Genomic DNA, 27,866 nt, shown 5'->3' with positions numbered 1-27,866 from the left:
CTCTCTCTCTCTCTCTTCCTCGCTCAACCCCTCCCGCTTCCTTTCTCCCCACTCCATCCGCGCTCTCTGAGAAACTTCTCATTTCGTTCTCAGGATAACGCACGGGTAGCATCATGGCTCTTCAGAAACTCGCACAGCTGAACTCAGCTCGAGTACTTGGCATTTTACTGTTATTAACCACCCAAGGTAAGCAAATAGCTCATTTACTTGCTATTGCATGATACAACCTCTTTTTTATTTTTATTTGTTTTATCCCTGCTTAAAATGAATTGATTACTATACCGAAAACGTATTCGTGCATCACTTTGATTATTGCACAGCAAGGCTATATATATATATATATATATATATAATTTGCAGCATGAGAGACTGCAGCGGATGAATGATGTTGCTTGCTAGTGTGTGCATTTGTGTTTTCTAGAGTTGATATGCAGATTTAGCAAACATAACCCTTTTGTCACGGTCTGAGCGTGCTTTCTGATTTGATTTCTGTTTTGTAGTTGGAGTTATGTGCAAAAGAAAGTGCGCTAAACCTTGTCCACGGTTCATCCAGAGCGCTCTTCTGGACTGAACGAACTACAATTTCTGACGCCCGTCAATGTTAGTTGTATGAGTTTAAACAGTATTATATGGAGCTGGCTTGTACGGCGTGGTGGGAGAGTGTGTTTTGTCTTTTTCTGAGACTAGGGGTCGATATGTTTGTATATTGCTGGTGTGTCTGTGGGTTTAGTCAAAGAGTGAAGGTGTTTGAAAACACTATGGTCCACTATGAAAGGCGCTATATAAAATAAAGATGGATCGATTGATTTAGCTTGTTCTCTATCTAGGAAGTATATTCATGCATTATAGGGTTAATAATAATAACTGATATGTAAAGATATTTAATTATATTCACACTTTTAAGCGGTTTCGAGCTTTAATGTGAAGTTTTAATCGGATTATCGACTTCTCTATGAAATACAATTGAAATGGATGTTGGTAGCTTTAAAAAAAAAACACGAATAACTCGTTTCGAAAGGAAAGTGTTGCTGCAGTTTGTTGGCACTGACTGTGTGTATTATCATAACACGAATATTTACATAATATCAATTTCACTTCAGTTCTTTTATGAGCAAGCCTTATGCAAATGAGCGTGAGCTGGTGCTTTGAACAGCTTTCGAAACCACGGGCGAGTCGATTTGTGTTTACCTTGCCAGCCGTTCAAGTCTAAGCGCCTGAAGAGCGATTGCATTGATTCAGTTTAGCAGCAGGGAAGTTTATCTACCATAAGTATTAGAAAATGCATTGTCATTCAGTCTTATATAAATGCATGTATATATATATATATATAAACACACACATTTGAAATTGCGGTTAGGCTGTTTTTCAGCATCACCGGAGTCCGGAGTGCAGGGCAGTGCAGCCGCTCCGTTCTGAGTAATGAAAGGTACTGTGAGTAATTCTTGTCAATAAAGATTCAGGATTGAAAGCGATGGCAATGCGCGCTGCGAATGGTCAGCGTGTTCTTTTATAGACTTCCTCACAACAATAAAAACGGGTTGCTCTTTTGGGGGGCTGTTTGGGGTCTGCATGGACTGTGCTGTTCAGAGACAGAAAACCAGGACCCTGTATCACTAGAAATGCAGTCTGAACTGGAGTAGTTTGACACGGCGCTGCACAGTGCGGCACTGTGTCTTAATAGAAACGTGGTCTGTCTGCTTGCCAGACCACGAGACTCCTGATAAATCCAATCTCTCTATTTTAGATGCATAAAATCTGAGGAATTTGGAATAAAAAAGCAAGTTGATTATAATAATATATAGTATAGTTTGAATGAAAAGCCAACATGCCTGAGTTGGTTTGCGGTTTATCTGCAGCTTTCCCTGTCCAGGTGCCAAAGAGCTGATCAAAAACGCTGTGCTGTACAGTAAAAGGCAGCGAGAGTGCTAAAGTTAACAATACAAATGAAATTCTGTTGCCAGCAATAGCAGTGAAATCTCCTGCATTAGCAGCACACCAGGGTCTGTTTTCTCAGAGGAGGGGGGAGAGGAGGGCAGAGGGCTCCCCGCAAACTGCCTCAGAGTTTACAAGTGCCACATGGGGTGACTTGTCTGCTACAAAACGCTGAGTCTTGTAGTGTGAAGGAAAACATATTCAGAGTCCCCTTTCCCATCCCTTTCACTGGCTCTCCTCACCCCCTCCCTCTGTCACTGGCAATCGCTGTCAAACTCTCTCTCCCCCCCTCTCTCACTCCACCAACTCTCTCCTCCCCCTCTCTCTTTCCCCCTCTCCCTCTCTGCCCACTCTCTTTCCCCCTTCTCTCCCTCTTCACCCACTCTCCCTCTCTCTCTTTCCCCCTTCTCTCCCTCGTCGCCCACTCTCCACATTCTTTTTGGCCTGCTTGAAAAATACTTCTAGTCAAAACGTTTGCTATTGAATTGATGAAGTTTCTTTTACTCTTTCTAAGTTTACTCCAGTTAGCACCAGTCCCCAACCCCTTCCAAAAGAAACAACACACTTCCGTTCCGTTCTGTTTACAGTTCCGTTTTTCTGCTTCTGTAACTGCACCAGTTTCTTTTCCCCTTTTCTAAATCACTGCAAGCTTGGCACTGTAGATCGGGTACAGGAATGCCCCTGGATTTTCTGTCAGCATAATGGAGTGAACAGGAAACACTATTAAACTCTATCGAATAGCCTTTCTGCATGGCTAAGTATCTCTCTGGCTGTGTTATTGTGAGGTACTCTGCTTTGAACAATAGCCCTGTTCCCATCAGTCACTGTCACTGACCTCACTGACTCTACAGTCGCCTCACCAGGTTCACGCAACACACTCGTTTATTTTCTACACTGGGAATCACTATTTATTACAGGGAGCAGCTGTCTTACTAACAGCCTAACAAATGCTGTTCGCTTTGTGTTAATGAGCACACAGCTAGCCTATTGCGTGCAACGTTCACTTTGCAGTGGGAGGAGTCTCTGAGTTTGCACTTTTCCTGCGCTCCATTGTAATGGAAACCGACAAGCACGGAATGCGGAGAAAAGATGTTCAGGCAGCCCTGAACCCCCCCTGACACGAGACCTGTTGACCTCCACCGATGAGCACACAATCAAACCTTGTTCATTTTTAAAAGCACGATGTGCCGGACGCAAAGGAGCCCAGCGCCTGGCTGCTGAGTTGCCTTGCAGGATGCTTATCTTCGTGCGGTTCTAATAATGCTTCTATTGTAACATTACTTGCTGCTGTTCTAAAAAAATTCTGAAACCGGGTCTGTATTTTAATCCATGTGACGTGGGACAGACCAACCGACTGAAAGTAGACCTTAAAGCTGTCTTCAACGGTTGGGTTTGTGGAAATGTATGCGATTGCAATAATTAAAGAAATGAATGATTGAATGAATGAATGAATGAATAAGTAAGTAGTTCCCACGATTGCTGATTGATACAAAGTTTTGCAACACCGCCAGTTAGTCCACTTAGAAAAGACTAATGATGCAAAGTGCATGGTGGATTTAGGCATGTTTGTCATAAACCTGACTGTTGCAAGAAGAATGGGTGGACATCAAAAACACGAGACAAACACTCTGTGTCTGCACAAGGTCTTGCACAGTGTTTGTGACATCGCTGGCCATGTGTTCCTGCTTATCCCAGGGTAAACACGAGACAAACACTCTGTGACTGCACAAGGTCTTGCACAGTGTTTGTGACATCGCTGGCCATGTGTTCCTGCTTATCCCAGGGTTTTTTACAATGGGGTTTTTCTTGTGCTGTTGACGTGCTTTGTTATAAAATCAGGTCACGGTCGGTACATAGCAAATACAACTAACAGTAAATAACTGAGACATCAATAAAGCGCCCTGATAAGGAATCAATGTGCTCAAGGCTGCCCATTTCCCCAGCTCAGAGCTCCCAATGATGTCTTTATGGCAGACCAACAGGCAGCAGAAATTGAGTTTCGGCAGTTTTACAGCTCAGTGAATTTAGTAATTGAAAGTTGTTTGTAGTTTTTCCTCCAATGGTGTTTTTGATCATCATTTTAAACTAGCCTCATTTGTCTTGGACAGGTACGTCTGCATTCGGGTAGATAGTAGTAATGGATGATAGCAGTAACTGTGCTGGTAAAAGCCTATCCATAGTCACTGTTGTGGAAAGCATGTCTAATTAGAGGACGTCACATGAATTGCCTTTCTAAGCACATTAAAGGAAAGAGCATGCACACACACACGCGCCATCCATTACCTCTGGTGAGTCAATAGTGAAAAGCAATTACTGTGCGAGCTATTGAAATAAAACAAACCCTCTAAAAGCTAGAACGAATTGACTCCCCTGTAAAAAGGGCATGTCTGATCTTTACCTCTGCATTATCATTCAATAAACATGCTGTTTACGTCCGTCCAAATGTATCTCCCTGCCCTGTCTCCATGTTCATGATCCTGTTTCATTTATCAAAGGGGAAGTAATCAAATTAGCAGCACGCAACACAAGTCCGGCTGCAATGTTGTTCCCTTGACCGTGTGATCCAGTTTGTTTTTTTTCTTTTGTGAAGTCTGCCGTTAACAGGACCTCGGCTCTAAAGACATGCCAAGTAAATCATTAAAGGCTCATTAGTAAAGACACTAAAGAGGCTCTCTGGCACGATTAGATGCTGTTTTTCACAACCTTGGCACACCAAGTGCAGTTCATGATTGGCGTGGCGACAATATTTCAATCTGTTCAAATCAAGTAAGTCACTTTAATTGCTTTATGCATCCTACGTGTAGTGGCACCCATTCTTGGTTACATTGTGTCACATGGTTAGAACAGGATGAGGGAGGCCTGGCTTGTTCTCCCAGCAAGCTCAGAACCAGGGGATGATAACTCAGTAACAGAACCCAGAACCGCTCGGAGTGATTGCAAACGCCACAACAGCGTTTGAACCCGGGTCTCCAGTCGCACAGGGGCTGTGATTCCAGATGCTGACAGCTGGGTGGCACACGGTCCTTGGGGTTCAGGAGCTTTGCTGCAGAAAGCCTCACGGCACCAGCTTGGCAAAACAGAGCATGAGAACTTAAGAAAACCTTTAGATCTTTCTAAACTCGCCCCCCCCCCCCCCCCCAGCCCTATCCTCATCCTGCCCGCAAACAGCTGCAAACACCTGCCGCTGTAAACTAGCGCCGTCCTGTCCCCAAAACATGAGGGGCTCGAGTTTCGGAAACCTTACCCCTCAGCCTCCCACCTCCGGTTGTTTTCCTTCAGGAGGGGGTGTACGGGGATCAAGCAGGGATTTCAAGTGACAGCTGTCAGGGTGTTATTTGTAGTGCCGTCAGGGGATGCTATTAGTCTGCAGGTGCTTCCTGGAAGTCTTTAGAAGACGAATATAGGTTGGGTTCACCTTGGTAGGAGGCAATGGGAGACTTTAACAAGGGATCGAAGGTTGTCTGTTGATGGAGATAATGCATAAGCAGTTTGAGCCGTGCCAGGTTTTACTCTGAGTTTATTAAGACACACCTGAGCTTGTTACCTGTACACTGTGGCTCATCAAGCTGGCAGTAAAACCTGGAATGGTTTTGATGTCGGAAGCGGACATTTCAAACAGGGGTTGAAAAGGTAAAATGTGATTTTAAAAACTGAATTGCTAGTCGTGACTAGGGAAGAAAGGGTTAATGTGAAATGACCTTGTTCAGTCCAGTGCAGTCTAACACAGTCCCTGTATGTAAAACAGACTATAGAGACATTGATAATGTTGAAAGAGTTTGTCAACATGTACAATGTGTCCTTAATGTACAGAACGTAGCCTTATAAAGGTTTCCCATAGTAAAAGCATAAAGTCGGACAGGTTTAGAAACTTTTTTTCTTCTTCTAAACAGATTTTCTAAGAGTTTATAAGCAAATATTCCAGTGGTTTATCTTTAACAAGCTCTGTGAAAGTCTTGCAAGCTGTTTAAGACACGGTCAAGCTCGCCAACCCCAATGAAGGTTAAACAAATATTATGAATCGCACAGCTGCAAGCTATGCTGTTCCTCTCCTCAAGACAAGGAGCTGAGTGGGGTGTGGAACACACTGAAGCTTGCAAAAACAAGGTTTTAGGTAAGATATGTAAGACAGGCATTTGAGACACATTCAAGAAGATCCTCCATGAACACACTCCAATGCTGTGTCCGATGCCCTCACAGAGATTAGGTAACTAATTACTGCTTCATTTCTGCTAATAACTAGTGGCCTCCTTAGTGTGTCGGATGAGAATGATTGTGCTGCAAAAGTGGGACTATTGATTCCTGGAATCAATAAAGCAAACTTGTTATATTCTGCTTAAATCTTTATGTGCGCTCATTCATAATTCAGTTTCCTGACCAGGTTTTTTTCAGGAAAAAAAAAAAGAGAGAATTATTTTGCGGGAACAGAGAGTGTGTTTTTCCACTGCGTCTCCAGAGAGAGGGAGAGCGCTGTCTGCCAAAAACAGCAGCAGCGCGAAGGTTAAACTGTGCTGAAACGGGAGCGAGTGTCAGGGAGACGTGGAGGCAGGAAGCAGCACAGGTAATGAGGCTTAGGATTACAGCAGACCTGATGAAAGGAGCCATGCATAGGCTGGACCAGGCTGTAACTGCACTGGAGAGCTTTGTGCTCTGGGCTCTGTAACTTTTAAAGGATCTCCAGTCTGATCACTGTTGAAACACATTTCTTTTTTTTTTATATAATATAGAATATTGATTGGATTGAATACTACGAAGTGAACCTTTAGCAGAACCATTAGCTGACGCAGAATGACCAACAATGGGTTTGAAACAAATATGGCCCGGGGGGTGCTGGTGTGAGCCCATGGTCTTGCACTGTATTACCAGCAAGCATGGGTAACCCCACAGGGACAGCACAGGCATTTTAAAACAGGAGAACGCTGCCATACCATTCTACCGCTGGCTGACGTTGTGCTCTCACCATTGCCACCATTGTAGCACTGGACCATCGGCGTTGAAGGTGGCTGGATTTGAAGGTGGCTGACCTCGTGTTGTTTTTTGTGTTCATTCTGTTGCAGTTCTTTGACATCCCCCCCCCCTGTTGAAACCCAGTCGATTTTCTTCTTTCCTTGAGTTTCGACAGGGCTGTGATTGGCCACTTCCCAAGTGAAGGAGGTCAGCTCGAATCGACCTTCCTGTTTAACCGGCTTTGTCTAGCATTCAGACCGGGCCCGGAATTCAATTCACTTTTTAGGCTGGAGAGGGAGAGAAGGGCTTTGAGCAGCTCTTCAAGCAATGAACACAGCTGATTGAGAGCAATATTATTTAGGTGGATTCAAAAATAAATAAATATCGCTTTACATCGTGCCCTCTTCAGTTGAAAAATGACTGGAAATGGGCCCTCTTGTCTGTGTTTGTTCAACTAATTGATTATATTGAGGTCTTTTTACGTCATTGTTCAGTATAGGATTCATTATTCATAACAGTGTGATGATTAATAATGAATATCTATTTTTTTTTTAAAAGCCATTACTTTACCAACAAACATTAGACATTCATTAAAACATATATATAATGCCTATATTTAAACATGGAAACAACAGGATATCCAAGGACAGCAAACCAAATTAAATCCAGGTCAAACAGTTGAATTAAATAACTATGCTTTCTTTATCAGTGTACAGTTCTTTGAACGACATTGCAGCTAATAAGGAATAACAGATCCTTAGCTCTGATATAAATAGCCCTCCCGCAAGTCAATTTCTGTTCGATAAAGTGCGGTTCAAGACAGAGGAGGCTAACTCAGAATAACTATTTCTTCCTTTAAACCTGGCGATCGAGCTGTGAGATGGTCAAGATCAATAGCGACATTGCGGTCTGGGAGCGAGAGAGCGCTGAAAACTCTGAAAAACAGATTTAAAAACCTCCTGCTGTGTACAGGTTTCAGTGCGATGTGGGAGCTTTCAGTATCCAATTGACATTATGTAAAGGGATCTAAAAAGTTTAACTGTTTGTGAATACCCTGAAAGAGAAGAACAAAACCCTCAGTTAATTGTTTAATTTTCCATAAAACGGAACGGAACATCTGAAAAAAAAAGTTAAGTTAGAACTTCAGGTTGAAACTAAAGACCCCAGCTCAGCTGTTGCTGTGTGTTCAATACTGCTGGGCTAATCTGAAGATGAGAGACTTTTCATACAGCTTCTACTGCAGAAATCACGGCTGAGTTTTCCAGCAGTGTCAGTATTAGGCTGCTTCCTGACGCAAACACACCGTGGACAAAAAGAGTCGAAAGGCAGCTGCCCGAAATTTGGTTCGCAAATTGCCTCCCTAGAGCCCCCGGATGAGGATCACTGTCCTTGTCCACAACCAGGATTTGCATGAGGATTTGTTTGCCAAATCAAGAGGCTCAGGTGGAGTATTTGAAAGAGAGGGAGAGCAGATTGAATCACATCCTGGTTTGAAGAGAACTGCTTTACAGAACTGACTCACTTGTGCTTTTGACCTCGTTGTGAATCTTAGAAGTTTGCAGAATAGCTCTGATTTGAAGTGGAAGTATTGTCCTGATTAGTTCCCTACAGGGGAATACCACCCGTTCACTGCTAGTGATAACTTTTTGGGGGCTAGTGATGATTTGGAGTGAAAGGTTTTGAAAATCGCGCCCTTTTACAGTAGTTTATTCCTCATCACGTCCCAGTTTTGGGATTGAAGTTGTGGATGGGGCACTGGTGTCCAGTCCCTGGACACTGGCTCCTCAGTGCTGGGGTGACACAGACGGGATTGTGTCGAGGGAGGTGTCCCAGTATTGGGAATGCATTCCGGACAGCACTGCCGGGGGCTGGATTCCGAACATTCCTGGAACATTCCTGCTCTCGCTCAGTGGTCCCGCGTGGGGTGCAATGTGCGAGGAGAGGCAAAGGGGGTACTGTTTGCCAGCACTGGAACCCGGCCAGCTCCAGCAAGCTGGGAATATCTGTGTAAAATATAGCAGAGCTTTCTTTTTTTTTTCTATACAGTAATGTAGCTACACAAAGGCAGGCACACTAAATCAGTCACATGGATTATGTATTTGTTTTTCATTTAAATGACTTGGTTCATTTACTTTGTTTCCAAGAAAGACATTATTCTGACTTTTAATAAATAGGCTTACTAACAGAGACACGGCCATTCTGCCTACTTCAGCATTAGCTGAGAGAGAAAGAATCTTAAACTAAATGCCACGTTTCTATCCTCACCCTGTATAACCCGGTCGCATTGAGTTCTGAGTTTTGCGAAAGTTCATTGAAACCGCTCTGCTGCGTACGGAAACAGACAGGATCCGATTTCAGCCCGACCTCAGGTGGCAGATGGAACCCGGGCTGCAGCGACCATTGGGGTTAATATGAGGTCTTTTGAAGTGGCAGGCGAGCCCGATCACCTTCCATACAACCCCTTTGAGCAGGCGTTATATACTTCCACTTTGGCTTCACAGGAAACTCCACAAGGTCATTAAAATGGAACACCAGGCTTTCGTGTGCGTTACATTCATTCACAGCCCTGTGCAGACTGCAAGCACATTAAAGCGAATGGCGCGACCCTTTGCATTAAAGCATGTCACAGATGATTTATAGCAAGATCATACTGACCCTGGAGGTTTGGCACTGCGTTCATGGGGCTGTGTTTTTAAGTATTTCTTATGAAATGGATGAAAGCTGCTCTTATGACGCTTCTCTGTTTTTATATTTACTGGAACAAACTGTTAGCCTTGCATAAATCGTCATGCTGGTTTAGCTCTGTGCATGGTTGTGCTGTGGCGATGGATCCCGTGGCTGCTATTATCTCTTAAATAAGAGCTACGCTGTCCCACAGGAGCGTCGGGGAGGGCTCAGAGCTATTGTACATTGTCTGCACCTTTCCTTTCCTGCCATTAATAATTTACTTTGTTTACTGCAGCAGTTGCCTCCGCTAATCCCTTGCACATTAGGAGCCTTTTAAGATAATGCTGCCGGGAGCACCCCACATAGGCAGTTTTCTGACCCCTTCAAATCCACATAGGGTCATCCCAGTGCGAATGGACCAGTTCTGGGTAGAGGGGTTTATCCATCTGTGTTTGACAATGATACATAAAACCCATGTGATGGAGAGAGTGTGTAAGTGTGAGTGCAAGAGAACAGCTGTGCCCCTTAGAAAAGTTTGGAGGACTACTGTGGGGTCTGTGGACCCCCTGATTCCCCCCCCCCCCCCCCAATGCTCATCAGGGGGTCACACAGATTGTACCTCTCTAGACTTAGCATGCCAATCGCGTAGCAAAAACAGCTGACCCCCAACCCTACAGAGCCAGACTGAGACCCCCCATCTACCCCAGCATCTGTTCTGACTGGGGGAGCCCTCCATCATGAGGGAGACGGACAGACAGACGGACGACAGGACTGGGGAAAGTAATTAGTGCCCATTTACAGCCTTCAGCTGTTATTTTACTGTAACCTGACAGGCTGAGGAAGCTGGATACAGTAGTTGAGATGTATTTTTTTTTCCTGCCTATAAAATAAAACCTGTACCCCATCAAATTAGCTGTAAAGAAAGGAGAGTTGAGCCCTCTCCTGTACAGTAGAATGGGTGTTACTGATTTGCTCATTGGTTTTCTTTGCATAGTACATGTCTACATTCTGTGATATTGTAAGACAGGTATGAACATGATCATTTTTGCCACTGAATACTTGTGAAGCAGCGCTTGTTTTAATAATCAGACTGTCCCAGCACTATTGTACTATGAGCTTAGCTGCACCTGAACCTGTGTCCTGTGGGATAAGCCTAATTAAGCTCAGCTGTTACCAATTAGGATAATACGGTAGTACAGCCTGGCATGCCTTAGAGGTAATTACCATGCATGAAAGGGACCATCCATTTGAACGAATCTGTGAACGTTGCTTCTGAAGTGCAGACGTGAGGGAGGGCCAGCATGTTAGTTTATTTAACTACAGGATCCCACCTGGAGGGCACTGCTGGCATTGCTACGTGCAGGGAAGCAGGCTGGTGCACATAAATGCACATCAAGCACAGCGACATGAGAACCACAATCAAAAACTTCGGTTCGGAGCCCTCCTGGTCTTTGTAGAACTACTGAACCTGAATCTCCTTGCAGATCCGTTTTAAAATGTTTCAAACCTGGGTAGTTCCCATTAAACTGCAGCGCAAGGGGAGTGTCCAGGGAGCTTGTGGCTGATCTGGGGGTTGAATCGGGGATGCCCTGGCTCTCTGTCCCCTGCTGTCACCCTGCAGCCCCGGTCATTGTCTCTGAGATGGTTCACCATTACATGAGGACTAGAGACAGGTTTTCACAGTGATGCTACAGTCTCCACTGAGAGAAAATGAAACCATGACTGAATCTGTATTATTATTACCACCCTTACTGTCTGTCTGATGTATATTTTAATACAGTGCTCTTCAGTTGTAATGCAACCCCCTTATATTGCAGTAAACCTGTGGTCCCCTGTTCTCTCCTCTATATCCATTCTCATTAGAAAACGTAAAACACACACTTCACACGTTCTCTTTGCTAGGGCTCCGAGCTACGTCATGACAAAGAGAAGGCGCTGTCTGTATTGAAGTTCTGTAGCAAGAGTCGCTGTCAAAAAAAAAAACCAGGGGTGGGGGAACAGAAACACCACGCGGTGTAACGGCTGTTTACTATTACAGTGCAAAAATACAAGTGGTTTAGTGCAGCTGCTTCCTTTTAGTTGCAATACACCTGATGCATCCAATGTTAAACTTTTGACTGAAGCCTTTTTCAATTTCTTCAGTAGCTGTTTTCTTCCAGAGATCCAGAGAGTGGAGACTGCCGTCCCCAGTGTGCTAAGCTAATGACATCCCCCTCTCCCCACACCCCCTGAATTACATTCATTATCAAAAGAACAAAGCTAAATCCAGACGAATGACTAACGAAGGGAAGAAAAGAAATATGAATACATGAATTTTGTTTAATCCTCCTAATAAAATAACGGTTGCCCCCTGCCGGCCCCCCAGTGAGACAGCGTCCTTATGATCCCCCCCGCACCGCTCGTCCTGCATGTACGGGGTGTCAGCGGGGGGTCCCAGACAGGCAGCGATGCCAGCACTTCATCAGGCTGTAATTAGCCAGACAGACAAGCATCCCGTGGTACCAGCTGTGCAGACAGCAAGGACACAGATTTTGCTCTCCACAGCCCCGACCTCATTGTCAGGTGTGTGGGGGAACACGTTCTGCTTTGATATTCAGTTGGAATTGGAAAACTCCAGGGCTAGGTGGAGAGCAGGTAAATGCACGATCTCTGGAGACCTGGGTTCGAGTCTGTCTGGGGGGGGTGTCACACGTTTAATGATGTCACCTTAGTGGACAGCGGACAGTTTGGGGTCTGTGTGATTCAAACTGTGGCAGATCTTAATGCTGCCACCCTGAAATGTGCCCGATTCCTTTATTGTGTAAAGAAGTGAATAAATCCACTCTGGGTGAAAACCCCAGCTTGATTAATGCAGTCAAAGGGTGGCGGTATTTAGATCAGCCACTGATTAGATCATTAAAATAGCTCCGGATATGACGCAAGCCTCAGATTAGAAGAGAGAGCCAGGATTGGGTAGCTGGGAAGCAGGAGGATGTTCTGGTCAGGATCAAGGATCCTCGAGGTTCTTTGTGGCTTCCCTGATGTAGCTGCTCACCTGCAACACATTGTACTCCCTCGCCTTTCAAGGGCACTGATATTCAAAATCTAGAAACATGCAAACACAGCCTACCTGCCATTGTTCCTATTGTTCCCTTGTGTGTGCTGACAACCGAGAGCTCTTTTTTTTTTTTTTTTTTTTTTTGGCAGCGACTGTGCATTTCAATACATGCAGATTTTTAATGTCTGACTCTGCACAGACGTTTTTAAACACCAAAAAAGGAGTGAGCCTGTCTGCAATGCTTAATCATGCTGGCTTCTGACGAGCTCCAGACGGCTGTCTTTAGTAACTGGTATAGCTGTGGAGCCCGAGCAGGTCTGTTGTGTTTTGGCATACGATAAACATGGGGTGATCAGCAGTCCACGTTGATTTCTGCCCCACCATTAAATCTCACTAAAACCAAAAAAGTAATTGTCAGCCTGCCTTTTAAACAGTACTGATCCAGACAGAAGCCTCGTCTGGGGGGGGGGGGGGCTCACTTTATTGAGCTCAGAGGGGGAGGGGAAAGGGGAAAGTCAAGATTAAAAAAGGCAGGGGGAGTTTTGCCACGCTCCCAAAACCACAAGTCAGATACAAATTTTGCAGTAGGCTCCGTCTATAGCGTATTAACTTCTTTGGCACAATGTGTCACAGAGACTGCCTTTTCCAATCTGTTAAAAAGCTGTTATCTAAAGAATCAGCCTTAGATTAGTGCAGTACATTAACATGGCATGTCTCTTGGATAGAACTAGGCTTGTCTGCCTAATAACACCGGCTCCACACTTAGCCCTCTTCCTGCCTCTCGGCCCCGAGACCCTCTTCTGTTTGCTCTCGCATCCAGAGAAAGGACAGCGTGTTTCAGCAGCATGCAGGGTCGCCTGGGGTCTGCTCCGCGTTGCCACGGAGACGCAGTGGAACCTGTGTCGCTGTGTTTGGGCTGCTTTGTCCGGTTTGTGTGTGTGTGCGAGAGGGGTGGGAGGGGAGCCCTGCTGTAATTCTGTCAGTTATTGGTTCTTTTCAGTGGTTCATTATTGTCAGCGCTGTGTCCCGCTTGCTAAAAAAGACCCTTTAGAGAGCGGTTTAAAATGGTCCACAGGAAGCACTGAGCTGCAGGGGAAAAAAAAGCTTCAGCTGCTTCAGCATCAGATAATTCACTGGTTTGGTTAAGGCGCGGTTAGGCAGGCATGTTGAAAGCAAAGTTCTGCAGTGAGGAAAGAGGGAGAACTGTTAATAGAAATCCAGAATCCGTGCATTAAAAGGAGTTCTCTACATATGCAATCCGGAACTAACCAAAGACACAAAGGGTCTGACACTATGGTCAAAGAGCCATACCAAAGGAGCAAAGCTACTTATTAACTAAACACACAGGAACGTGTGCTACACTGAAAAGCTAAACTAGCAGTTACCGAACTAGGACGGAGTCTTTTAGGAGCATAAAGGAACCCTTGATTTGTTGTTTAGCGAATGTGTCTCTCAAAGTGTAGAGCCTGTGTTCTTTATCACATACCTTGTGCCCCCCCCCCTCTTTCTGAGGGGTGCAGTGCTGGGAGTCCGGCTCTCTCAAACAAGGCAAGCTTTTGTGCCAGCAGGCAGCTTTGTCATGGGAGCTGATGCTAGGCAGAGATGCTATTAATAGGGCAGTAGTTACGCAGGCAAAGGGCTGGTATCTCCGTTTTATTCCACGTGACCTTTCCCTTTTATGGTGAAATAAACGTTGTTATTGTTGGGGGGGGGGGGGGGGGGGGCTGTCTTCTATACACAGTAACTACAGTATGGAGAAAGATAAGTGCTTTTCTGGTGAGTGCGGGACAAGGCTGTTGATGACTAAGTGGTTAGCTGGCCCAGTGGTATGAACAATTAAGGATTTGGATATTTGGCTAAAATTGCTTCCCCTTTAAGGGGTTGTTGTTTTTCCAACCAAACATCTAGCTTTAGGAGTGGAAGGAAAACAAAACATTCAAAAGGTAAATTCCGGAAGGAGGGTCACATTAGATCTGGAGCGCCCGTGGGTTTGGGAGGCAAAAACCGACAGGGACTGTCAAGGGTCAGCCTCAACACTGACATCAGCATTGTACACAGAAGAGTCAGTGTCAGGCAGGCAGGTTGTGACTCATTGGCAAGGCTTTGTGTTAAGAAGCTCACATACAGTAGCTTGAGGACAGATTGGTTTCAGAGTGTGCTTGCTCAAAGGACACAGTATAATGCGCGCTGTGTGCTGTACTGAAATACCCCCAAATGCATGTTTTGTTTTTTTAAAAACCTCCGGTCTGTTTTCTTTAGTGTTGGTCCCGTGCTCCAAAGGGCATCTTGATTTTGGGGAACAGTGTGGTTCTTTGAGAGGCCTGTGGTTCCACAGTGCCGGTGGTTTGAAGACAGCGTGCTCCGTGTCCCGGGGAAATGTGTTCTCGACGCGCAGAGGAGCCGTCGTCACACACAGGCGCACAGAATGGTCTCTTTGTTACCTAGGCTGAGGGTGGAAAATGTAATCTTTACAGCCTTCATACAAAAAAGAGCAAAGAGCCTTTCTTGCACCCCAATCTCCCCACACCCTGTATGCAGACCCTGGGCGATTTGTGCCCTTTCAGATCCATCAGCTTGGAGTCCAGAGGTCACAGGGTCACGGGGTCATACCTGCAGCCATACAGACCCAGTCTGGACCAATCAGAATGATTGCAATCATGAAAATAAGGGTAATGTAAAACACACTAATAACTACTTACTCTGATAAAAGATATGGGAGACATGCATTCACACTAACTATAAATCACCATCATTCAAAGAGAGAGAGAGAGAGAGAGAGAGAGAGAGATTCTGAAATTAGATCCAGAGAGACAGGGGAGATTGTACATAATTCAAAACACATGGGGCAGACAGAGGGAGTTTGTTACCAGTCAGACACAATGCGGGCGCCTGTCCAAGCACCTGTTAGGTATTCCAGCAGCTGTGCGTAGACAGGACCGTGTCAGCAGCAGACAGGGCTGAGGCGAGGTTACCTGCACTGCCACACCACGCATTCCACACTGGATCTCTAGCCATGTGCAGTACTGTAATGTGGCCGTGTTGTTCCGTTTGGAGCTGCAGGTGTATATAAGGGTAATGGAATGCATTAACTCCTGCAGAGTATTTAAATTTGTACAGGATTTGCCAGTACAACGCATTAGGGACGGATTACAGTGCATTACTCCCAAGCCATCGGACCCTCAAATTGCAATGAAAGTGTGTATTCATATTGGATCGCAGCAGAATGCTGGGTAGATAATGGAGACATAATCCAGATAATGTGCATTCAGCATTCCTGCTATAGTTCGTCCTGCTAAATTTTATGCTAGATATTTGATGTCAGTTTTACTGCATTCTTGAAGACCTCCTAAATTCCTAAGCGTACAGTAGTTGCAGCCTCTGCTTGCGTTTCATTTTAAGGGGCAGTGTTTTTTATTAGCAGTCAACAACTATCTTCCTGACACATGAACATGTGTTTATGTTTTGTCAGAGATTAGGTCACATGGTAACCTTTTTATATGCTACTCAAATAAAGAACACACAACCTGAAGTCGCTTGCAAAATGATACTAAATCCTCAAAAGGGCCTTTAGAAATATTAAAACTTTTTAAAAGAAACCATTAACAAATATTGAAACATGTTTGCTTACACAGGAAACTAGTGGGTAACAGTTAATAAACCAAAAAGGGTCCCCTTAAACCAAAATGAGAGTGTTTGTCTGGTGAAGGCACGAGCTTTGAAGTTTGACTGCATGCAAGTACAGTGGAGCTAACAGGGCCTGGCTGTTCACTGCCCTTCCCAAGTATTGTTCCTGTTTTTGTTTTTCTCCTACAAAGAGGAGTATGGATACGTGGACTCTTTTAAAGCACAGTCTCATGATGCTTGCAGAGACTCAGATAATCAGAAAACCAAAAAAATGCTGTCAACCTTTTCGATCTCCGTGGTCGTGGTTTTGGAGCTACTTGGACGCGTTTGTTTGCGGAAAGCATCCAAGTTTCTTATAATTGTTTGTCTTTCGTAGCAAAGCAATCTGCACACTTAAAAATCCCCTGGAAGAAAGACATGGTCTAACACTAACAAAACTAAAAAAAAAAAAAACACCAAGAGTTTCACAGAATAACGCTGAAATCCAGGAAACCAGGGGTGTGACACTGCTCGCTAGCGCATGTAAAACATGCATTAGTTTGGCCGGGTCAGAAAGGTGTCAGTGATTATTATTATTATTATTATTTGTTTATTTAGCAGACGCCTTTATCCAAGGCGACTTACAGAGACTAGGGTGTGTGAACTATGCATCAGCTGCAGAGTCACTTACAATTACATCTCACCCGAAAGATGGAGGAACCGTTTTGAAGTTCGGAGCCCTGTAAGATTGTCACAGATTTAGTTTACTAGTGCATTGGGAGGACATGAGTTGGGGAAGACATAAACATTATGGGGTGGTTTCACAGACCCCACCAAGTCTCTTCCTGAATGCCACACACCTTGTCTCTGATTTAGTGCCATTCAGGGAACACGTTCCCAAACAGGGAGATTCTCATTCCTGAGTGTGACAGCGGGCTCACAGAATTCTTTACATAACAGCGTGTGTCCTTTTCGGCTGCGTTTTTTCTTTGGTTTTTAATATATAAAGAGGTTTAGGGATCTGCTGTGGGGAGAAAGTGTATACAGAAGGTAGAGGCGTGGGTGATTGACTTGGGTACTCTGTAGCCTACTGACTGGATGACTGGATAGCCAGTAGGAAGCAGAGGTGGTTCTCTTGCAGTTTCAGGGGGGGCAGTGTTCGGATCCAGTGGCTGTGTGTCTTGTGATTGTGTGCAAGCGCCCGGAGCACACTGTGTAGGAGGAGCTGGAAGACGAGGGAAGCTGTAAACAAGCGGAGAAGAGCGCTTGCTTTTATCTATAACCATCAGGATGGCTTTGAGACATGTCTCCTCGTTGTTGGCTTGCGATGTACACTACCCTTATAAAAGATCCCCCCTGTAAATTTGCACACTCATTTTTCAGTTGAAGATACTTCACATGTAAAGTGTTAACATGCCTGCTTCAATAGCCTGTCCTGTGTGCCTGTGCAGGGGTGTTGGCAGAGGTGACTGTGTCTATGAAGGATGTGGTCGAGGTTCAGCTCGGAGACACGGCGACTATCCAGTGCACCCCCCGCTTCTCTGAAGAGACCAAGACCGTCCTGGTGCAGTGGTTCATTGTGAGTACCGGAGCCTTTCCGACATCGCAGGGACAGGGGCAGGCTTTCGGCATTTATTTCATCTCTCAGAGCTCTCCTCTGAATCTTTTATTTCCACAGCAAGCAACCTAAAACTAATATGAAACAACACATAGAATATGTTGTTTCTGGTCAGGCAACTTTCAAAGGTTGCGTTTTTCATTTTCCTAATCATGCTAATGACAAGATGCACAGCTGCGAGAGTCCAGACCTCGGCTAGCATCCAGACCGCGGCTAGCCTGAGTGCCGGTCACCCTGGCGATGCTGCTGACCTCTATCTTGTTGTACAGATGGGGCTGGACCGCAGGGAGAGGATCTACTACATGGACGGCATTGACAGCGTGGCGGACAACGGGACAGAGTACACTGACCGCATCAGCGTACAGGAAGAAGACTACACCCTGGCCATCAGCAACGTGGGGCTGAGCGACGAAAGAGCTTTCATCTGCCAGGTCGGGGGCATGTCAGCCGGGAACGGAGAGAACCGCACCGAGCTCAGAGTCTACGGTAGGAGAAGAGGGTGTTCATGTGCGACTGCAGGGCTGCTTTACACAGGCTGTCTGTTATTTATTATTTAATCACTCGGTTTCTTCTACAGCTGTCGATTTACTTTATTCTGTTACCCTTGTTTAAGAAAGGAAAGCCTTTTTGAATGTCCCACCTTCCTCCACTCAAGAGCAGCTAGGTATGGCTATTTTGCATTGAGCACTGCTTCACTAACGAGTCTGACGTATTACCTATTAGTGTGCACGTCCATTGAAACTAGGCTACAGTTACCAAAAGATAACCCTCTGTGGGTTTTCTTAAAAATAATTTCATGTGCACTGATGATGTCACACTATCAACCTTACTCGATGATGTCACACTTTAGTGATGATGCAGTGGAAGCTTTTTCTTTTTTTTTTTTCAGATGCCCCAGAATTCCCTGAAATTGAGGGCACGCGTTCCGGGCTCTCAATCACCAGCAATGAACTACAGAAGGTATGGATCTCACCGCTTCTCTCCCTCTCCCTCAAATGGTACAGTTTGTATACATTTGATCAGTAAGGATTTGGATGTTGTAGAGCGCGTTTCTCGTTCGGAACCTCAATAACTTTTTTTTTTTTTGTCCAGTCTAATGGACCCTCTGAACCTAATGAATAGAAGGACGCGATCTCTATGGAAGTCCTCGCTGCCTGTCCTCTTACTGTGGGTCTGTGTTGTAGGTTGCATCCTGCGTTTCCAGAAATGGGTACCCAGAGCCCCAAATCACCTGGTACAAAAACCGCTCCCCACTGCAGACCGAGGAAGAAAGTGAGTGTAGCCGATAACTTCTTATAGTCAACAAAGTCCTGAGGCAAGAGACACCTGGCTTGCATCCCCTACAAGTTCATTGGTCGTGTGTAGGGTTAGGGTGTAAGGGATTGTTATAAGAGATCAAGTCTTGTGCAGCCTGGTCAAGCATTTATAATAAGAGACAACCTACACACGACAGTAACTAATAATAATAATGCATTCATTTGAAATACTATAAAAAAAATGTGAAACATTATATTGCTTTAGCATTTTGTCACTCTGTCATATGTCATTTGCACGGGATAATTGACAAATGCTGAACAGCGATTGGTTGATTTCTCATCAGAGAGTTATAACTGTAGTCCTGTGTGCTGTGCGGCGCGGCCGTTATGAAGGGCATGCTTGCTGTTCTGCTCAGTCCTGTACATGCTTATTGTGTGTTGTGCTTGTTTCTCAGAGACGGAGGTCATGCATCAGGTGACGCGAGAGGCGAGCGGTCTGTACACAGTCAGCAGCTCTCTACTCTACAAGGTGTCGAAGGAGGACGTGAACTCCACATTCTACTGTGAGGTCAGCTACAGGATGCCAGGATCAGAGCACATGATGGAGTCCACAGCAATCAACGTGACTGTGCACTGTGAGGCATCCCTCGTTCACTACCCTGAACAATATGAACTCCCCAGACAAGTGTATTAACTGCGTGTGTGTGTGTCTCTCTCTGTTTACCTGCAGACCCCACACTGAACGTGCAGTTGATCAGGGAGTCCCCAAAAGGTTTGGTGAAGGAGGGGGATGAGGTGGAGCTTCGCTGCATCGGAGACGGGAACCCCCCTCCCCCCTACACCTTCCACAAGCTCTCGGTGAGGGACGCCCCCCTTTTTTACACCCCGGCCCACTGTTACAGAGTGTCCTTTTTAACCCTTTCATGCATGACACGGAATAAGTATATTTTTCATTTTTTTTCCATTGCTTTATACATGTCATCCTTCAGATGAGAAGTAAAACTGAGGTCCTGTTGTAAGTGACTCTGCAGCAGCAGTTGTTGATGAAGCATAGTTCACCCCCTCTGTAAGTCGCTTTGGATAAAAGCGCCTGCTAAATGATATGATATTATTATTATTATTATTATTATTATTATTAATAATAATAATATGGGGAAATTGCATCCTCGTATGAGGTCATCATGCATTTGCGTCTCCCATATGTCCCCATGTAAAGGTTGAAAGGGTGAATAATGTATTTTGACATGACCATGGTAAACCCGCACTGTAGCAGTGTTAGAATGCACACCTATGGCATGGTAAGGCTTAGGCAAGGCTTTGGCAAGCCCAGTTCCATATTAACGGTCTCTTGTCCACACAGCCCAGCACCGAGGAAGAAGAGGACCTGCCCGTGGACACAGACGTCCTGATCTTGAGGGGGGTGACGCGGGTGGACAGCGGGATGTATCGCTGCAAGTCCCTGGACGTGGAGACCTACATGGAGATGAGCTCGGAGCTCAAGGTCGTTGTAAACTGTGAGTGAGATCGCCGGGCGGTGAAGTGCACAGAATCACACAAGAGAAACGCTTCACAGTTCAAAAACAGGCACCCGAGCATTCTATCAGAAACCCTTTCAGCAGGAGAAGCAGCTTGTAGTTTTAGCTTCTGAACTGGATCAGATGAAATTGTCTTTGTGTTTGTGTAATTGTATACAGGGAGATTCAAATTGATGACTCGCTTCAGCAGCGCTCCAGACTTCCAAATGCAAAACAGGTTACACCATCTCAAGGGTATTTATGAAGTGTAATGCTCTGTTACAGTGCAGAGCAGTAACTCAGTCTGTCTGTCTGTCCCTCTAGACCTGGATCCCATCGTTCTGACCCCCTCAGGTTCGGCTGAGCTCCTACTGGGCGAGACGCTGACAGTGTCATGCAATGCTCTCAGCTCCCAGGAGACCAGGGTAGTCTGGATGAAGGTAAAGAAGGCTAACCACAAAGTACTGAGACTCACACTCCAAGCGAAAGAACAGCAGCTCACAGGGTTTAGTTTGTCACAATCTGGAAATGATCACAATCTGGAAATAATTAAGAAAACAAACCTTATTTGGAAATGCATGCAAGATTTATTTTTAATAAACTGTACAAGCAGAACTGTACAAAAAGCCCTGCCCTCCACTCACCCGCACTCTCTCCTTGCCTCTGTCTCTGGCACCCCAGGATGGTCAGGAGATGGGCCGGGGCAGCACCCTCACGCTGGCCAATGCCAGTTTCGACTCCGCTGGAGATTATATCTGCAAGGTTACTGTGCCAGCAGTACCTGGGCTGCACAGGAGCAGCTCTGTCAGAGTCAGTGTCCTGGGTGAGTCGCCATTCTCCAAGGGAACATCCAGCTCCAGGTTGAAATTAGAATCTGAGGTGGAGGGACTGGGAGGGAGGCAGTGTGGTCTAGTGGGTAGAGCAGAGGGACTGGGAGGGAGGCAGTGTGGTCTAGTGGGTAGAGCAGAGGGACTGGGAGGGAGGCAGTGTGGTCTAGTGGGTAGAACAGAGGGACTGGGAGGGAGGCAGTGTGGTCTAGTGGGTAGAACAGAGGGACTGGGAGGGAGGCAGTGTGGTCTAGTGGGTAGAGGTGGAAAAGCAGCGTGCCCAGTGACTAGGGCAGAGGCACAGAGAGGGTTGAAGAGATTGCAAGTGAATGCTGTGCTGTGCTCGTTGCTGCAGGGAGTCCTGTCGTGCTACAGCCGGTTCAGCTGGAAGAGCTAGAAGGTAGTAAAGTCAACCTGACCTGCAAGGCGACCGGATTCCCAGAGCCAAGCATCTCCTGGGAGGTTTCTGGCACTAAGGTATGTATCGCACACCGTTCAGCCCCAGATTACTCAACCCTTGGATTGAAACTTGCAACCCTATTGGCTAATACAGCATCACATGACAAATGTGCTAATGCCCACCAAACTGTCTGTCGCTCGGGGACACAGTACAGCACAGTACATGAGTAGTATAAGCATGGGATTGTCGGCTTTATTATTACACGTTTTATAAAGGAAGCTGACTTCACTGCAGAGTTTGTGGTATAGCTGAAGTGTGGGAATCAGGGCAGAAAGCACAGTCCTTCCCGAGGGAGATGAGAATGTAAATACAGTGCGAATGCTGGCGGCCTCCCAAACTCATTTGATGATTATTGTTTTTGGGGCTTGCACTCACACAGCGGACCTCTGATAACGTGTGCATTGAAACAAGATATCTCTGCACAGTCTTACAACATACTGCTTCGTCTGCCATCGCTTCAAACAAAGTCAATCCAGCAGGAAACCGGTTTGGCGTCTTTCTCAGTGGCTCAATAAAAGTTGTGCAATTACTGGCCCTTTTTTTATTTTAAAGAGCATTTCCCAAAGAGTGCTTATAAACGTTCTCTTTTGGTAAACGGTGTGTCGAAAACTGAAAATAAACGCCTGCTCTGTGTAATGAATATGTAGTATTACCGAAAGAAAGGTATAACAAACGATTTGACAAAAACTCCCAGCAGTGTAATGGGACCGTGTTGCTTGTACTTTCCAGGACTACCAGGAGGTGGCGCACCATGTAGGCAAGAACACAGCGGTGAGCGTGATGTCAGTCATTGTGACCCCTGACCTCAAGATCACCTGCAATGCCTCCAACTCTCTGGGCAGCAATGAGGGCCACTTCAGAATCACGCTGAGTGAGTTCCGCACACAGAGGGCCACACTGATAGCGGGATGTCGTGGGTTACAGGCGGTCATTAATGAATATTATTTTCTGTTTTGCAGTTTCTGTCACCCCGCCATCCCCCTTCTCCACAGGTAAGCTCCTGTTATTTGTAACACAGTAATTACTGTAGCAGGGCTCAGTCTTCTCCTGCATCCAGCTGTACAGATTGCTCTCTGCGTGACAGCCCCCTCAGATCAATGGAAGCTCATGCAAAACTTTATTCTGCAAGCTGTTTATGCAGATCAGTGCATCATTCATAAATGCAGCAATGAATTTATCAATGGATCAATCTGTTTATTTATTTATGTATTCTTCAATTCATTCATGAAGATTGAGGTGTGCAGAATTATGTATTTATTTACTTGCACGCACTAAACTCCAAGTACCTGTGTGTGATTGTCAGTGTTGATGAAAGGAGCTCTGGGATAACTCTGTGTTCTTCTGGTTTGTCCTTCTCGTCTAGTTCAACCAGTGAAAAAAGGTGGGTGCCCCTACCCAACCCTAACCCCCTAACCCCCTAACCCCCTACCCCCTAGCCAGCCCAGCTCTACTGAAAGCATAGCATAGCATGATACATCTCAGAAATAACAAGCAGAAGCATGGCGCACGCATGGGAAACGCACGGAGCACAGTGTATGTAACTCGCAGTCCTCGTTCTATATAACAAGTGCAGCATGCAAGAGCTCAACATCAGATGCTTCAGTAGAGATCTCCACTCTCCCCCTTTGCTTTACTGGCCTCGGCCAGCATGCTGTGCTCTCGTTGCTCTCTCGCTGGTCCAGCGCTATCACAGCAGGTTAGACATTGACAAACACTTCTAGATTGAGAGTTTTTTTCAGCGTTTCTAAATGGAAACAGGATGAGACGTGGCAAGTGAAAGGCCAGGTGCTCAGCACCTTTTAACTGCCGATAAACAATCCAGCTGAGATTTAGTTTAGGGGCCTGTCCTGTCTGAAGTATTTTTGTATTTTTTAAAATGTATTTATTATTAGTTATAAAACTGTATCCTGAGAGAGAGAGCAAGAGAGAGCGAGAGAGCAAGCGAGAGAGTGAGAGAGCGAGAGATGTTCTGGACATGGGTCTGTTGATTTATGATTACAGCTCCTGTTTATTAGTGGTTCCAGCAGGAAGAGAATTATGTCCTAATGCATGCAGGCAGGCAGACAGGCAGGCAGGGGGAGGGAGTCTGGCTGCTGGTAATCTGCTGACAGCAGCCAGACAGATGGTAAAGGAGAACCAGGCAACAGCAGCGTTAGCTGTCACTACCTAGCCAGCACTGATACCAGGGCTTTACAGGCGTTCCCTAAATCTGTCCTGCCGTACACTACCTTCCATGCTGCATAAATAGGGCTGAAAAGGGCAGCTTTGAAAGAATGCGATAGCGGGCATGTATTTTCATTTGAAAATAGAATGGGGACTATTCAGTTGATCTGAATAGCACCTGTTTCTATGGCATGGAATACAGCCCCACTGTCTAGATTGAAGGCGTTTGCGTTGTCCAGCCTTGCTTTCAGCGCACGCCGTTGTCTGTGTTTCTCTTGTGCTTCGTGTGCTGCATTGCCCAGTGAGTGCCGCCCCGTGCCTGACTCCTGCCCGCCTCTTTCTCTCTAGAGGGCAGCGGCGTGATCATCGTGGGCATCATTGTGGGCATCCTGCTGCTCGCCATCCTGGGCAGCGTCCTCTACTTCCTCTACAAGAAGGGCAAGATTCCCTGCGGGCGAACCGGCAAGCAGGAAATGTGAGTCCCGACTCCTCCGACTCCTCCTCCTGCAGTTACAGTGCTGTTTCATTACATTACAATAGCACTTACACTGCAGTTACAGTTACACACATTTGACATACCTTCCCACAGTAAAAGCAGAGCAAAGTGTAATGAAGCTCAGTGAAAGCATGGTAAAGCATTGTAAAGAGCTTCAGGGTATGGTAAAGCAAATTTAAAAAACCTAGCACAGCAGGGTAAATGATGGGGAACTATGGGGAAAGCACCGTGGTAAACTTGTCTCAGCATTCTCAGAATTCTACACTTAGTTGTAACCACAGCGCGTTGCGGGTTTCCTGTTTGTTTTCCACTCAGCTCTCGAGCGGACTCTGGGAAAGACGACATCGTTGTGGAGATGAAGACTGACAAGACCGAGGAGGCGGGGCTACTACAGGGTGTCAACGGCGACAAGAAGCCCCCTAGCGACCAGGTAACTATGGAAACTCAGCTCCGTGACTGAAACATAAAACTGCCTTTTCTCGTAATCGCCGCACAGTTGCACCCCGTGTAGGACGCTTACGTTTTCTTTTTATCTCTTTTTTTTTTTCTTTGGATTAGTGCGAGAAGTACATCGACCTACGGAACTGAGTGAGCGAGAGAAAAAGAAAGAAAGAAAAAGACGACTCAAAAAGCAGAACGGCCCGTCCCTCATCCTTACAGCCCCTTCCGCTCCTCACATTGTTCCCTATTAGTTCCTATATTCCACGTAATCCCTTCCCAAACTAAACCCTCTCTCTCTCATGTCTCCTGTGCTGTGAACTGTGCTTTTGCTCCTCTCCCCTCGCTCAGTACAGCCGGCCTCGTACTCTGAAGAGGGCAGCAGCTGAAACGTTTCTCTGCTCAACTTGTTTCTTATAGTCTGGTCTGCTTGCCTGCCTCTTGAAGACAGACGGGAGAATTGGCATCCACTGGAGAGGTAGAAACACACCCAGTCCCCCTGGGAAAGCAGAACCACAAGGACTGCATAAAGCTTGGATTCAATCAAAACCAATGGCGCCTCTATAGCTATGGGCAAGTCAGGTTTGTGGACTACTGAAGTGTATTACTGTACCAAACATTGTGTTCTTTGCACAATACCCAGATAGAGCAGCTCTAGAACTATATCATGGCTATAGCGGGGCGGTCGTTTTGATTGAACCCAGGGCTGCCGGGTTATGGCAGACTGTGTTACTGCAGCTAGAACAGACACACAGCCCGGTTCCGATCCCGTGAAACGTTTCCACGAACGAAAAGACCGTTTCTCCAAAAATACACACAGAGACGACAGTTCATCGAACCCATTTTATCAGTAACCAGTTCGGAATAGCTGCAGACCTGGTGGGCTTTTCTCAGGAAGTGGTTACACACACATCAGGAACACGTTTTTATAACGGGAAGATTGTCCGGGAGAGCTGCCTCGCGGTTGTGGCTCTCGCGTCACAGCGGGTCACGGCTGTTTCTTGCAGATTCTGAACCCGTTTCTAATCAAGGTTCTGTTATTTCACTCTTAGTAAATTCATCCCCAGTTTTACTCTCTTCTGAAACTTGTAATACTGTGTGAATAAGCCAGGTTAAAGAGGTCAAGGCTTATTACTGTGATAGGTATGCCAGTACTAGAGCTCTGGTTCAAACACTATATATTATAGAGCCCATGTGAAGAAAGGGCGTTTTGCATTGTTAGAATCCCCCAGAATGAAGCTTCATGTCTCTGCTCTTCCCTTTAGCAAAGCCTGCTACTGTGGAGCGCCTGTGTGGTTTGTATGTATTTATATTTCACAGAGTATAGAGTAGTTGATGGTTGGGGCTGGTGAAGCGACAGAGGCCCTGTAAGGGTTAGCATCACGTTGCAGAACCCAAGTTCTTTGAAGAAAACTTAAGTAGCATTAGCACTGAATTGCTTCATTTTCTGTTTGAACCCAGACAGGATTTAGTGGTGGCTTAGAGCACTGGGCTGCAGCGTGGAAGATTGGGGTTTGGAGTAGCTCAGTGGTTGCTGGGCTGCAGCGTGGAAGATTGGGGTTTGGAGTAGCTCAGAGGTGAGAGCACTGGGCTGCAGCGTGGAAGATTGGGGGTTGGAGCAGCTCAGTGGTTGCTGGGTTGCAGTGTAGAAAGCATACTGCGAAAAGGAGGTAGCTAGTTGGTGTATATGTTTATACTGTTCGTTTTATTTCGTTTTGTGTTTCTGTTTTTGAGTTTTTGTAGTCGTTTTATTATTAAGCCTTAAGTTCTACTGTCATACACAGAGAGGCTGCAACTTTTACTGTCCAAATTCATCAGATACAGCAGGCAGTGCAGATCACAGAACTGTGTTTCCACGAGGCAAAGTGTACCGGCAGAATACGAGTGCGGCGCTGGTGTCGCTCTGTTTGTAGCTAAAGCCAAAGGAATGGACAGTATTAGACCCTGCCCCTGATTTAACAGCTACCATTGGCTGACAAACATGAGGGTTGCCTTGGCAACCCTTAGAATTATAGCAGAGCAAAGAACTCTGGAACTCAAACCTTTCTAAGCATCATTCATAGAAGATGCTGTAGCTGAAGAGTTTTCACTGTGGTTGAGAAGAATTAGTAAATTATGTTTAAAAAGCAAAAAAAAACTGCCTTGATTTTTTTATATTTTTATATATATATACTTCTATTGTGTTCCTGTTTTGTTTTTTTTTTAAAAAAACATTGACGTTATTGTTGCAAAATATAAATAAATACATAAATCAGTCTCTCACCACTGTGGCCCCTGAACAGCACAGTTTAAAAATGTTAAATCATTTTAGTTTAGTTTTTATAAATATTTTCTCTTTGCGAGTGTGTGTGTAAATTTTAAGACTAGCTTGTGAATTGACGTTGGTTGTCCTTTTTTTTGGGGGGGGGGGGGGGGGATACCAAATAAATGCCAAAATAAAAGCGTGTGTTTATTTTGTGTACCTTGCAATTTTGTTTGTAATGACATATACTTACAGTGGTCTTTTTTTTTTTTTAAAACTGACACTGCATTTAAAACACTGAAACAATGAAATCCATTATAAAATGTGCTATTTGTATGCACTTGCATTTCTTTAGGTCTTATTCACTTCTGGACACACTTGCAGACTGGATCATTTGCTTGTTGGTCTGAAGCTGGTGCTGTTTTTAACAGGAGTCTATTTTCACAGCATATTTCAATGCTTTATATGCATGCCTAGATTCTTAGTGGTGCAGTGGGCTAGTTCACTAGCACGGGTGCCGTCTCCCTCGGAGGACTGGCTTCAAATCCTGCTGATTACTTCCTTTACTTTGCCTGAGAGAAGAGTAAAACTTAACTGTAATAATAGTAATGAACAAAAAGGGAGCAACACTCCCACCTCCCCTCTGCTGTTTACAATGGGTAGTGCATG

At 45.5% G+C, this 27,866-nt stretch overlaps 1 protein-coding gene across 2 annotated transcripts; it reads left to right on the top strand.

Moving 5' to 3' along the window:
- On the top strand, positions 1-27,206 carry LOC131708102 (cell surface glycoprotein MUC18-like). Of its 2 annotated transcripts, XM_059010227.1 has the most exons (17): positions 1-186; positions 17,635-17,762; positions 18,071-18,287; positions 18,691-18,761; positions 18,986-19,073; positions 19,513-19,692; positions 19,788-19,915; positions 20,418-20,571; positions 20,896-21,011; positions 21,253-21,394; positions 21,754-21,875; positions 22,588-22,729; positions 22,818-22,850; positions 23,222-23,239; positions 24,370-24,496; positions 24,833-24,947; positions 25,076-27,206. In XM_059010227.1, exons 1-17 carry the CDS (start codon positions 114-116, stop codon positions 25,103-25,105), a joined length of 1,884 nt encoding a protein of 627 aa, XP_058866210.1. In that variant the 5' UTR covers positions 1-113; the 3' UTR covers positions 25,106-27,206. The 2 variants fall into 2 exon arrangements, with proteins under 2 accessions (XP_058866210.1, XP_058866211.1); XM_059010228.1 differs by lacking the exon at positions 23,222-23,239 and having other exon boundaries at positions 2-186.
- The last annotated feature ends 660 nt before the right edge of the window (positions 27,207-27,866 follow it).

The sequence above is a fragment of the Acipenser ruthenus genome, chromosome 40 (assembly GCF_902713425.1).
Source record: "Acipenser ruthenus chromosome 40, fAciRut3.2 maternal haplotype, whole genome shotgun sequence".
Classification (NCBI taxonomy): Eukaryota; Metazoa; Chordata; class Actinopteri; order Acipenseriformes; family Acipenseridae; genus Acipenser; species Acipenser ruthenus.
This window is presented reverse-complemented; position numbering and strand designations above follow the sequence as displayed.